This window comes from Mobula birostris, chromosome 4 (genome assembly GCF_030028105.1).
Source record: "Mobula birostris isolate sMobBir1 chromosome 4, sMobBir1.hap1, whole genome shotgun sequence".
Taxonomy (NCBI): domain Eukaryota; kingdom Metazoa; phylum Chordata; class Chondrichthyes; order Myliobatiformes; family Myliobatidae; genus Mobula; species Mobula birostris.
Window position 1 is genome coordinate 27,565,508 of NC_092373.1, and position 13,719 is coordinate 27,579,226.

At 42.0% G+C, this 13,719-nt stretch overlaps 1 protein-coding gene across 1 annotated transcript in view; it reads right to left on the bottom strand.

Annotated features, from left to right (window-relative positions):
• Positions 1–423: 423 nt before the first annotated feature.
• dner (delta/notch-like EGF repeat containing) overlaps positions 424–13,719 on the bottom strand; it is a 357,439-nt gene continuing 344,143 nt past the window's right edge. Inside the window, exons 11-13 of the mRNA XM_072254507.1 lie at positions 3,926–4,057; positions 3,024–3,270; positions 424–876 (exon numbers count right to left, since the gene is read on the bottom strand). Coding sequence (XP_072110608.1) covers positions 765–876; positions 3,024–3,270; positions 3,926–4,057 — 491 coding nt within the window. The 3' untranslated portion in view covers positions 424–764. The remainder of the gene's footprint in view (positions 877–3,023; positions 3,271–3,925; positions 4,058–13,719) is intronic.

Genomic DNA, 13,719 nt, shown 5'->3' on the forward strand with positions numbered 1-13,719 from the left:
CTCTGGTGTACAGTAATTTAGAGGAATGTTACAGAATTGTGCCATTTCTCCATTAGTTACTCTTCCAGCTGCTCTGAATGAGATTATCAATTTGGTGACAATTTTCAGTGTTTGCACTTTGGACAGTGTCAGGTCCCTTTAGACCATTACAGTACCCATGTAGAGGTCTTAACCCCAGTGTTTTGGACCCTGTTCGTTCTCAAGTTTTAGAGCTAAAAAGGTAGTGTTGTAAGCCTCCGCATGCTCCACTCTCCCAATAAAATGAGTTCAAAAACAAATCTAAATTACTACCAACTATGGTGCAATATTAGTTCACAGAGACAGGAAAACACAAATATACAAACAATCAGACTCTTTAGCAGAGATTTCTGTGAATATTTCACAATCTAATAAGATAAATATTTTTAAGATCAGTAGCCACATTGAAAATATATTTCATTAACATAACAAATAGTTTAGAAACACAAACACTTCCAATTCAAATATTCTGCATAAAACTATTTTTAAATAACAAACTACCAGAAAACAACCATTAGCCCATTAAGCGAATCTCTTAAATATTTCAGCTGTTTCTGTCTTAAAAATATTTAGCTCGTGTGTGTGTGTGTGTGTGTGTGTGTGTGTGTGTGTGTGTGTGTATGTGTATTTTTGTGTGTTTCTGTGTGTGTATGTATGTGTGCGTGTTTTTTTGTATGCATTTTTGTGTGCGAATCAGTCTGCGTTAGTACCTTCCCTTTTTATACCCATAAAAGATGAGCTGTGCTTTACAAATCTTTCGTTTTGATTAAAGTGACCAGTGGTTTATCATCAGGACTGTAATCTTCATAGGCCACAGTGGTTGCATCATACATCGCTGGTCTGGCCTTCTTACCAAACCTAAAGTGATTAAAGATGGTGAGAGAGAGAGAGAGAGAGAGAGAGAGAGAGTCTGAGGATTTGTACTGTCGTCAGAACAATTAACAAATACAAAACTTCATAAATTCATGGGTAGCTGTAAAAACATAGAGTTCCGTATGTATCCAAAATCTAAAAAATCTTTGCTATAATTTACTTGACTGTGTTGTGATTAATAGTACAGGACGTTATTAGACCATTATTGTGATTCTCCCTGTCTGTGGCTACCAGTCATTGATAACATTATTTGGTAGATTCTATGTGAAGAAAAAGAATTTCAGGATGGATATCGTATACATTTTTCTGACATTAAGTGTGCTTATTGAAACCTAGATGTGATAATTATTTACAATTCAGAGTAAAATTGAAAAGAAAGGGAGTTCAAATACAGGGAATGATGGAAAAGTTGGTGCTATAGTGCACTGCCATAATTGTGTCAGTATCCAACAATTGTTCACGAGAGAAGAAAGGCTGAAGACAGAGAACTTCAGAACAGTTAGTTTAACACCTATTACTGGCAAGATGCTATAATCAAGGAAGAAAGCGAACTACATTAATTTTATGAGAGGCAAATCATTTTTGACAAATTTGCTTGAATTCTTTAGAACGTAATACAGAGAGCTGATAAGATGAGTCTGTAAATTTCCAAAAGGCATTTCATGAGGCTGGGGCTTATATTAAAAGACCTTGGTATCAGAGGAAGTGTGCTAGAATGGACTGAAAACTGGCTGTCTCATTGAAAAAAGAGCGTGAAATTGATGACTCTTTTTCAGCCTGGAAGAAGGAAATTAGTGAGGTATGACATGGATTGCTTCTTGGTTCAGTATTTGCATTAATAAGCTAGAGGGAGGAGCAGTATGTAAGGTTTCTAAATCTGCCAATGATATGAAAATAGGCAGAAAGGCATGTTGCAATAAAGATACTGATCCTCAAGGGACATAGATAGATTGAGTGAGTGGGCAGGAGGCTGGGAAATGGAGTTTAACGCAAGGAAGATCTTAACGAAGAGAGATGATACGTGAATGAAGTACAGAGGGATCCAGATCTGGGTATTCTTGTCCATGAATCACACAAGGCTAGCTGGCAAGTTAAGAAGACAAACATATTTTGGTCTTCATTTGAAGGATGTTGGAGTTTAATATAGGAAGGATTTGTTGCAATCGTACAGAGAATTGGGGAAGCCTCCACTTGGAACACTATGTAGAACGTTGGTCTCCTTACCCCAAAAAAACATATTATAACTCTGAAAGCAGTGGAAAAGAAATTTACAAGGCTAATTCCTGGGATGAGAGGGTTGTCCTAACAAGAGAGATTAAATAATTTGGGTCTGTATTCTTAGTGGTTTAAATGAATATGAAGTGATCTTATCTAATCATATACTGTAAGATCCTAAGAGAGTTTGACAGGGTTGATAGTTGGATGTTTTCACTAGTGGGAGAGTGTCGAACAAGGGGACATAGCTACATGATAAGGGTATGGTTAATAGTTAACAGTATGGTAACAGGCCCCTCTGCCCCAATGAGCCAGCACTGCCCAATTACACCCATGTGACAAATTAACCTTCTAACCGGTACGTCTTTGGAATGTGGGAGGAAACCAGAGCACCCGGAGAAAACGTGATGAGTCACAGGGAGAAATTCCTTACAGACAGTGGTGGAACTGAACTCGGTTGCTGGTGCTGTAATGACACTCTGCTAACTGCTAACTACTGTGGCTCTCATCGGTCAACGTAGTGCAAAAGGTGATGCTCATTATAGTATCAGATGGTATTAAAAATAATTTTTTTCCACCTTGGCAGTTTAAAAGAGATTTTCCATTCCACTGAACCTTTCTTTTTGCTCTACAAAGGTCTCCTTCCCCCTTATAAGAATTAATGGCCACAACAGCATAATAGGCCAAAAACAGAGATACATAGAAATTCCTTTCGGCCGAGTATGGTGGAATTCTCTGCACTTACAGGTGGTGGAAGATGGATCATTTAAACTGGAGGTGGATAACTATTTGATAGATTGAGAAACAGAGGCATTATAATTGAGCTTCTGTTGTTTGGGGAAGGTGAGTGGGCGGAGGAAACAACAGTATTGTTAGTTAATGCTACCATCATGATGATCATTGCTAAGTGTCCCTACCTGGCATGTCGGATTGAAGCTATTGCATTGCTGAATTCGCTGTCAATGCTCCTGCAGTTGTAGAACTCCTCGTAAGATGGTCTGGAAGAGCCCTGGTACTCAATGCGGCTGATACGACAGATGCCCACAATTAAAATAATCAGCATCAGAACAAAAGCCACACAGAGGGCTCCGATGATAATGTAGAGGGAATGACGAGGCATTGTATTCAGGCTCTCTGCCAACTGATCAGATTTCCATTCCAGGTCTGCATATAGATAGATACGGACATTTCAAGGCAAAGGCTAGTAACCGAAGGAATATATAATTAAACAGCATAACTTAATAAAACAATGCAAAAGGAGATGCATTTTTTTAAATGATGAGAAGTAAGTGATCTTTAATGAAGGATTTGACAATGTGTTTTGTTTTAAGTTATAGTTCATTGACTCATTGTAAAGATCATAATTGCAGAATGCAATTTGGTACTGGTACTGTGATTACAAGAGGATGAAGGATTGTCTGTTGAAAGTTGGGTAAAAATCCAAGACTGCAACTTCTCAAATTATTACTCTTCAAAACTTTCTGTAAACTTGCTTTGTGATTATCTCCAAAGGAGTGAATAATAAAAACATCTCTATCGTTGCTGACTGGTGTCAGGTGTGTACTGAACTGTGGATAGCTTATCATTCTTAGGATTGATACGTGAGGTAAAATCAGAAGTCCTGCTCTTACACAAAGAGTTACTATGACTAATATCAAACAATTCTATCTTTCGGATGAACATTCTTGAGTTTATAACTGGACAGGCAGTAGGTGGGCTGATTCTCCTGAATTAGATTATATTGATCCAAGAAGAACATGTATGGTCAACATACACTCCTAATGAGAGCGGAACAACACAACACCTGTGAGGTACTTACGGACGTCGCAGTTAATACCAACCCAGCCGTGTGGGCAGTGGCAACTGTAACCATTTACTTCATCCACACAGGTTCCTTCATTATGGCAAGGATTGCTCTCACACTCATTTTCATTGGCCTCACATACCTCACCTAAACAAGTATAAGGACAGCAGGAAAGTTGGTTAGATTTGGGAGAAAGTTTTGGAAAGCCAGACCTTCTAGATAATGGTGATGTCTGCATGGACTCCAGTTGGGATGTTTCCCTGGAATGAGGTTTTATTCATCTAAGGAGATAAATATGGTCGACATACTGTACATTTTTAAATTGTTCACCTTGGTCTCAGAGAAATGGGTATATTTTACTCTCCATGCATTGAATAACCTGAAATATTCAAACTCCATTGGGTTTGGACCTCTCTAAGTGCCAGTATTGTCATGTCAGTGGAAAAGTAAATTATTCAGTTATAAATCAAAGAACAGAAATTTACTGCCACAACAACAGGAACTAAGAGGCTTGGTCATGTAAATGACTCAAAAGTTGACATCTAGATCTGAGATAGGAGAAGCAAGGTGAAGGAATTGTATGAATATTGGTCTCTGTAGCAATCCTACATCTAAACTCTTGATTTGAATTCATTTCCCATCTCAGTTCGGCCCTTGGCTTGGCATGATCAGTTGTATTTCCTCCTAGATAACTGTATTTCCTCTGCTACTGATGCGGAATACAAAAGAAACAGCAACCTTCCAGTGTTAATTTTGGAGAACTACTCACTGAAACTGCTACAGGATGAGCCACAGAGTGAAAGCCATAACATTAGAACTTTAATATACAGGTTTCCCCCGCCATCCGAAGGTACAGCATTCCTATGAAACGGTTCGTAAGCCAAAATGTTGTAAAGCGAAGAAACAATTACCATTTATTTATATGGGAAAATCTTGTGAGCGTTTGCAGCCCCAAAAATAACCTACCAAATCATGCCAAATAACACATAAAACCTAAAATAACAGCAACATATAGTAAAAGCAGGAATGATATGATAAATACACAGCCTATATAAAGTAGAAATACTTTTCCACAATCATTGCCGGCACAGATCTCCGTAGCGAAAATCACACGCAAGCGCTCTCCAATAATCTTTAAACTATGAAGCTGCCAAATCATACCAAATAACATGTAAAAATACACAGCTGATATAAAGTAGAAATAATGTATGTACAGTGTAGTATCACTTACCGGAATCGAGACAGCGCAGAGCACACTGATGATGGTGTGTTAGGCTGTGTCGTCGCAGGTTGGGTGGTGCAGTGGCCCCCACCCTCCGGGCCACCAACCCATAAATTGCCGCGAAGCATGCAGGGGTACAGCAGTAGCCAGGACGCACTCAGCACATCTTTAAGAAAAAAGCCGAAATAAACTTGCTAATTAATTACGTGCTGCCTGACACGTAATTGTCTGCCCAGATCAGTGCCGATTGCTGATTGCATCGCCTCTGATCTGGGCTGACAATTACGTGTGGGGCGGCACCTAATTAATTAGAATGTTTATTTTGGCTTTTTTCTTAAAGATGTGCTGTGTGCCTCCCGGCTACTGCTGCGTTCTCTGCGAATCGGTACAGTATCTGTCCGTGGCCTGGGTGTTGGGGTGGTGGGACATGGGGGTGTCATCTCATCGTCAATCAGGGCAGGCAGCTCATCTTCTCCTATGACTGCTCGCCTCGATGTTGAAGGTCGAAGTTCATCGTCTGCTGTGGCTGATGTGGAAGGCTTGCTTGACTGCAGAGCCTCGTACATTTTTCTATCATACAGTTCTTTGTAAGGACTCAAAGAATCTTGCAAATATCCCCTAAACCTACGTACCCTTTCAAAATTAAAGTCGTGCTTTATCATTATTCATTCGGTTTCGATTGTTATCCTTTCCTCTTCCAATTGTATCAGCTCTTCATCTATCAGTTCTTGGTCATGGGATGCCAAAACCTCTTCAACGTCATCTTTGTCAGCTTCCACAAGCCAAACTCATTTTGTCCTTGCTTCGTTCACCACGATCGAAACGCTTAATCATGTATAGTTTTACGCTAAGTGTAACACCCTTACGAGTTCTTTCAGGCTTTTCTGACACCATAGAACTCATCTTGCAAACGACTGCTCATAGGCACGTGTTAAAGCAATGCTGGCGAGAATGCCGTTCCAAATCCGGGGAGAGCGGCTGCTCGGGGCGCACGCTGAATTTTTTTCGTAACAGTGAAAACACCTTGTGAAAGTAAAAATAGGGTACTAATGTAGGTCTTTTGTAACAGTGAGGTTCCGTAAAGCGAACGTTCAAAAAGCGGGGGACACCTGTATAACATGGAGTAGGCCATTTAGGCCTCTGAGCCTGCTTTGCCATTCAACATGGTTGTCTTCAGCCTCAGCACTGCCTTCCCATTCTACAGTCTATCACATCTGTCTGGGACATAGAGTTCCACTGTTATAGAGTCATAGAGTACCACAGCACAATAACAGGCCCTTTGGCCCATCAAGTCTGTGCTGAATTGTTATTCTGCCTGGTCCCCTCGGTCCACACATGGAACACAGTCCTCTATGCTTCTCCCATTCACGTACAGCCCTAACAACCAAGACTTTATCATTTCCTGTCAGTCACCTTATGACAAGACACTCCTGTGCCTAGTGTTGCTTCATGGGCATACAATCAATTTATGTATATAAGCTACTTAGGTATTTATATCTATTGTGCCTTTTTATTGTTATTGTGTTCTGTACCTTATTGTGATTTTTGTGCTGCATCAGATTTGGAGCAACAATTATTTTGTTTTCCTTTATACGTGCACTGGAAATAACATTAAGCAATATTGAATCTGAATCTCGAATCCAAATTTCTCTTAAATGTTGAAATTGAATCTGCATCCACCTGTTCTGCTGGCAGCTTGTTGCACACTTGCATCACGCTCTGAGTGAAGAAATTCCCCCACAGGTTCCCCTTAAATATTTTACCTTTCATCCTTAACCTATGAACTCCAATTCTAGTCTCATCCAACCCAAGTAGGAAAAACCTTGCTGGCATTTACCCTGTCTATAACCAGCTATATTTCTGTTTGATGGAAGAAACTTTTCCTTATTTCAGTCTAAATGGCTAAACCCGTACCTTGACATTGTGATCTCTAGTTTTAGACTCCTCAGCTGTGTGACATTTCCTCTCATCTCTACCCTGTTGAACTCAGTCACCTCTCATTCCTCTCTATATGAGAGAGACCTTACCCAGGATCCAGACTGGTAAAGTCATTGCTACACACATAAAAGTTGCTGGTGAACGCAGCAGGCCAGGCAGCATCTCTAGGAAGAGGTACAGTCGACGTTTCGGGCCGAGACCCTTCGTCAGGACTAACTGAAAGAAGAGCTGGTAAGAGATTTGAAAGTAGGCGGGGGAGGGGGAGGGGGAGATCCAAAATGATAGGAGAAGACGGGAGGGAGAGGGATGGAGCCAAGAGCTGGACAGGTGATTGGCAAAAAGGATATGAGAGGATCATGGGACAAGAGGCCTAGGGAGAAAGAAAAGGGGGAGGGGGGGAAAACCAGAGGATGGGCAAGGGGTATAGTGAGGGGGACAGAGGGAGAAACAGAATGTGTGTATGTAAATAAATAACGGATGGGGTACGAGGGGGAGGTGGGGCATTATCGGAAGTTTGAGAAGTCAATGTTCATGCCATCAGGTTGGAGGCTACCCAGACAGAATATAAGGTGTTGTACCTCCAACCTGAGTGTGGCTATTTCTGTTAGTTAAAATTAATTGGTCGGTGGACCAGACTGAATAAAAATGTTTCATATGATTAAGTCCTTTTAAAATGGGTTATCACTTATTAATTCTGGAAATGATTTTAAATGCAAAATTAAAAGTTTTAAAAAATTGCTGACCTAGTGCATTAAGTGCTGGGGTGGCACGGTTGTGTAGTGGTTGGTACAATGCATTACAGTACAGGCAGCTCGGGTTCAATTCCCAATGCTGCCAGTAAGGAGTTTGTATGTTCTTCCTGTGACAGTGTGGGTTTCCTCCGGGTACTCCAGTTTCCTTCCACAGTCCAAAGGCGTACCGGTCGGTAGGTTAATTGGTCATTGTAAATTGTCCTGTGATCAGGCGAGGGTTAAATCGAGGAGTTGCTGGGTGGTGGGGCTCAAAGGGCCAGAAAGGCCTATTCCACGCTGTATCTCAAAAATCAATAAATTATTGTGCTACTTGATGTCAGCTTTCGAAACAATAAAATGCTGGTATTTATTTTCCATTAGAATCTCCTCCCACCCGGCTTCTATCCAGCCACGGTCATTTACTTTCTCACTTAAGTGGAAATTTAAGGAAGGAATATAATTATAGACAATGAGCATAATTGTTCTGTAAAACATGTACCCTGCAGGGCCAGTACAAAGTGGAAACTCTTGGTCATGGTATTTGTATCATTTGCATCTTAACAGTAGGTGTCCACATAACTTGCTTTTGATTCCTGTAATGCAAACACTATAAACGTCTTTAGTACACAGTAACACACAGAGAGGTAGAGTGTACTTCAGGTGTCATGATGTGTGGTCATGGCAAGGAGAATGATACACTGTTAGCCAATTAATTAACAGTTCCAGGAGAAATTTGTGTAGCTGCAGTTTAATTGCTAGCGGCACGAATTCTTGTCTTGTTGTGCCAATGCAATGGCAGCACTATCATTAACAAATTTCTTGCATTCCGACTCCTCCAGTTCTCTTTCCATACGTTTATTGCATTCTCCAAGTGTGTTGAGTTCACATTGGATGAAAAGATATTTAAAAACTTTTGCAGAAAATGTTGAAACATATATGAATACATGTGACAGAAAGATAAGACCATAAGACATAGGAGCAGAATTAGGCCATTTGGCCCATCGATTCTACTCCACCATTCATTCATGGCTGAATCATCTTTCCCCTTCCCGCTACAACCTTTGCTGCCGTCTCCATCAAGAACCTATCAAGCTGAATACACCCAACGACCTGGCCTCCTCAGCTCCCTGTGGTAACAAATTCCACAAATTCACCACCCTCTGGCTAAAGAAATTTCTCCGTCTCTCTGTTTTAAATGGATATCCCTCTATCTTGAGGTTGTGCCCTCTTGTCCTAGACTCCCCCACCATGGGAAACATCCTTTCCGCATCTACACTGTCTAGGCCTTTCAACACTTGAAAAGTTTCACTGAGATCCCCCTCATCCTTCTAAATTCCAGTGAGTATAGACCCTGAGTGATCAAACGTTTCTCTTATGATATCCCTTTAATTCCCGGGAATCATCCTTGTGAACCTCCTCTGAACTCTCTCCAATGCCAACACATCTTTTCTTAGATAAGGAGCCCAACTGTTTAGAATACTAAAGGTGAGGCCTCACAAGTGCCTTATAAAGCCTCAGCATCACATCCTTGCTCTAGTATTCTAGACCTCTTGAAATGAATACTAACATGGCATTTGCCTTCCTCACCACCAACTCTACCGGCAAGTTAACTTTAGGGTGTTCTGCACAAGGACTCCCAAGTCTCTTTACATCTCAGATTTTTGGATTTTCTCCCTGTTTAGAAAATAGTCTGCACATTTATTTCTACTACCAAAATGCATGAGCACTACACCGACCACTGCAGAACACCACTAGTCACTGGCAGCCAACCAGAAAAAGGATCCTTTTATTCCCACTTGGTGCCTCCTTCCAAACAGCGAATGTTCTAACCATGCCAGTAACTTTCCTGTGATACCATGGGCTCTTAACTTGGTAAGTAGCCTCATGTGTGGCACCTTGTCAAAGGTCTTCTGAAAGTCCATATATACAACATCCATTGCATTCCCTTTATCTATCCTATTTGTAATCTCCTTAAAGAATTCCAACAGGTTAGCCAGGTAAGATTTTCCCTTAAGGAAACCATGCTGAATTTGTCCTATCTTGTCTTGTGTCATCAAGTACTCCATAATCTCATCCTTAACAATTGACTCAAACATCTTCCCAACCACTGAGGTCAGGCTAACTGGTCCATAGTTTCCTTTCTGCTGCTTTCCTCCTTTCTTAAAGAGTGGAGTGATATTTGCAATTTTCCAGTCCTCTGGCACCGTGCCAGAGTCGAATGATTTTTGAAAGATCATTACTAATGCCTCCACAACCTCTACTGCTACATCTCAGGACCCTAGGGTGTAGTTCATCTGGTCCGGGTGACTTATGTACCCTTTGGTCTTTCAGTTTTTTGAGCACATTCTTGCTTGTAATAGTAACTTCCTTCACACCCTTCAACATCTGGCACACTGCTAGTGTCTTCCACAGTGAAGATGAATTCAAAATACTCATTCAGTTTATCTGCTATCTCCTTGTCCCCTGTTTTTATTTCTTTGGCCTAATTTTCTAGTGGTTCCATATCCACTTTCATCTCTCTTTTATTTTTTACATACTTAAAAAGCCTTTACTATCCACTTAGATATAGTTTGCTAGCTTGCTTTCATACTTCATCTTTTAGCTCCTAATGCTTCTTTTCCTTGCTTTCTGTAGGTTTTTAGAAGTTTCCCAATCCTGTCTCCCCTCTAATTTTTGCTTTGTTGTACGCCCTCTCTTTTGCTTTCCATTAACTTTGACATCTCTTGTTAGCCACAGTTGTACTATTTTGCCATTTGAGTATTTCTTAATTTTTGGAATACATCAAACCCACACCTTCCTCATTTTTCCCAGAAACTCAAGCCATTGCCGCTCTGCTGTCATCCCTGCCAGCATCTCCTTCCAATTTACTTTGGACAGCTCTTCTCTCATACATCTGTAATTTCCTTTACTCCACCGAAAAACTGCTACATCAGGCTTTACTTCCTCCAGATCAAATTCCAAGTTGAACACAATCATATTGTGATCACTGTCTCCACTGTCTCCTGTCTATAAATATCGCTATATTTACAAACATTTGTATATTCTATTCTTGGTTGGTGCAACTGTAATGAAACTCAATTTCCCTTGGGATTGATAAAGTATGTCTGTCTACCTAAGGGTTCTTTTACCTTAAGCTTCTTAATCACCTCTGGTTCATTACATAACACCCAATCCAGTGTAGCTGATCCCCTAGTAGGCTCAACAACAAACTGCTCTAAAAGCCATCTCTTAGGCATTCAAACTTACTCTCTTGAAATCCATTCCCAACCTGATTTTCCCAATCTCCCATGACAATCATAACATTGCCCTTTTGACACACCTTTTCTATCTCCCATTGTAAACTGTGGTCCATATCCCAGATACTGATGAGAGGCCTGTATATAACTGCATCAGAGTCCTTTTACCCTTGCAGTTTCTTACTCAACCCACAAGGATACATTATCTTCCGATCCTTAGTCACATCTTTCTACTGATTTGATGCCATTCTTTATTAGCAGAGCCACGCCACTCCCTCTGCCTACCTTCCTATCCCTCTGATACAATGTGTAACTTGGGCATTCAGTTCCCAACTACAACCATCCTTCAGCCATGGTTCAGTGATGGCCACAACATCAAATCGGACAATCTGTAATAGTGCAACAAGGTCATCCACCTTATTTCTTATACTCTGTGCATTGAGATATAACACTTTGAGTAATGCACTGACTGGCTGCAATTATGTCCTATCATCTGCCTGACAGTCGAGCTGCATGCTATTGTTACCTTTTTACCATCTGTCCTTTCCTGAGTCCCTTCACTCCAGTTCCCACACTCCTGCCAAATTAGTTTAAACCCTAACCCCAACAGCTCTAACAAACCTACCTGTGAGAATATACGTGGCCTATCAGCAGCATTAACTGAGCTTTACCAAGAGGGATTTCTTGCAGGTTGGCGGCGGTTATTTAAAAAGGGAACTTTGAGAGCGTTAGTTCATTGTACGTGGCCTATCAGCGCCGTCAACAGAGCTTTACCGAGAGGGATTTTTCGCAGGTCGGCGGCGGTTATTTAAAAAGGGAGCTTTGAGAGCATTAGTCCATTGTACGTGGCCTGTCAGCGGCTATAACTGGAGCACCAATCATGAGTTAAATAGCAGGGACGGTTCAGGTATAAAAGGGAGACACTGCCTAGCAGAGCGATTATCAAAGGAGCGGTCATCAATGGAGTGATCTGAGGCAGAGTGGTAGGGCTTTGGCGATAACGGGTCGAGGCGAGGTAAGTTACCTGTGAGGAATAGAAACAGGAAGTATGTCTGTGAGGCCAGTATTCTGTACTGGGTGTCAGATGAGGGAAGTCCTGGAGACTCCCAGCCTCCCGGACGGCCACATCTGCACCAGATGTGTAGAGCTGCCAGATCAAGTACAGCCTCTCTTCTAGTTGGCTTATTCTTCATACTGCATCAGGAAACCTTCCTGAATACACCTAATACGCTCCACCCCATCTAATCTCCTTGCTCTAAGGAGATGCCAGTCAATATGAGGAAAGTTCAAATCACCCATCACAACAACCCTATTATTATTACACCATTCTAGAATCTGCCTCCCTATCTGCTCCTCAATGTTTCTGTTACCATTGGGGTCTATAAAACACCAAGTAGAGTAGCCCCCTTCCTGTTTTTGACTTCCACCCACAGTGACTCAGTAGAGAATCTCTCCATGACTTCCTCCCTTTCTGCAGCCGTGGTATTGTCCCTGATTAGCAATCCCACTCCACCACTTCTTTTGCCTCCCTCCCTGTCCTTTTTGAAACATCAAAAGCCTGGCACACTCAGCAGCCATTCTTGCCCCTGAGACAACACCATAGTTCAACGGATTGATCCACGCTCTAAGTTCATCCGCCTTGCTCATGATTCTCCTTGCATTAAAATAGACACATCTCAAACCATCTGGCCAACAGCATCTTTGCTGCAACATCTGCCTATCCTTCCTCTTAAACTCCCTACAAGCTGTCACTACTTGTGCGCCAACTGCCCCGTCCTCTGCCTCCCACCCCCCTACAAATCTAGTTTAAACTCTTCCCCAATAGCATTAGCAAACCTCCCTCCCAGGATATTGGTTGCCCTCCACTTCAGTGGCAACAAGTCCCACTTGTACAGGTCACCCCTTCCCCAGAAAAGGTTTTAATGATCCAAGAAGTTGAAACCCTGCCCCCAGCATCACCTCCTCAGCCGCTCATTCGTCTGCGCTATCTTCCTGTTGTGACCTTCCCTAGCTCGTGGCACTGGGAGTAATCTGGAGATTACCACCTTGGAGGTCCTGCTTGTCAGCTTCCTTCCTAACTCCCTAAACTTACTGCTCAGGACCTCTACCCCTCTCCTGTCTATGTATTTGGTACCAATATGTATCACGACCTCCGGCAGCTCACCTTCCCCATCAAGAATATCCTGCAACTAATCAGAGACATCCTGAATCCTAGCACCCAGGAGGCAACACACTATCCTGGTGTCTGTTTTGTTGCAGCAGAATCTCCTATCTGTCCCCCTAACTACCGAGATCCCTATGACTATTGCTCCGCATCCCCTTCTGAGGTTCGCAGTCGACTGCGGTGTTATTGGTCTGACTGCTGCTGCTTTCCCAGATAGGTCATCCCCCTCAACGGTATCCAAAGACGTATCCCTGTTGCTGAGGGGAAGGCCGCAGAGGACCCTGCACTGACTTTCTTCTCCCTTTACCTTTCTTGGTGTTCACCCATCTACTCCTCGAGTTTAGCACTCTGGGAATAACCACCTGCTCAAAAGTCATATCCATCAATTGCTTTGCCTCCCAGATGATCCTTAGTTTATCCAACTCCAGCTCCTTAATGCAGTCTTTCTTGAGCTGGAGTTGGCTGCACTTCCCACAGGTGTACTCATCAGGGAGACTATCAGGTCCCATGAATTCCCA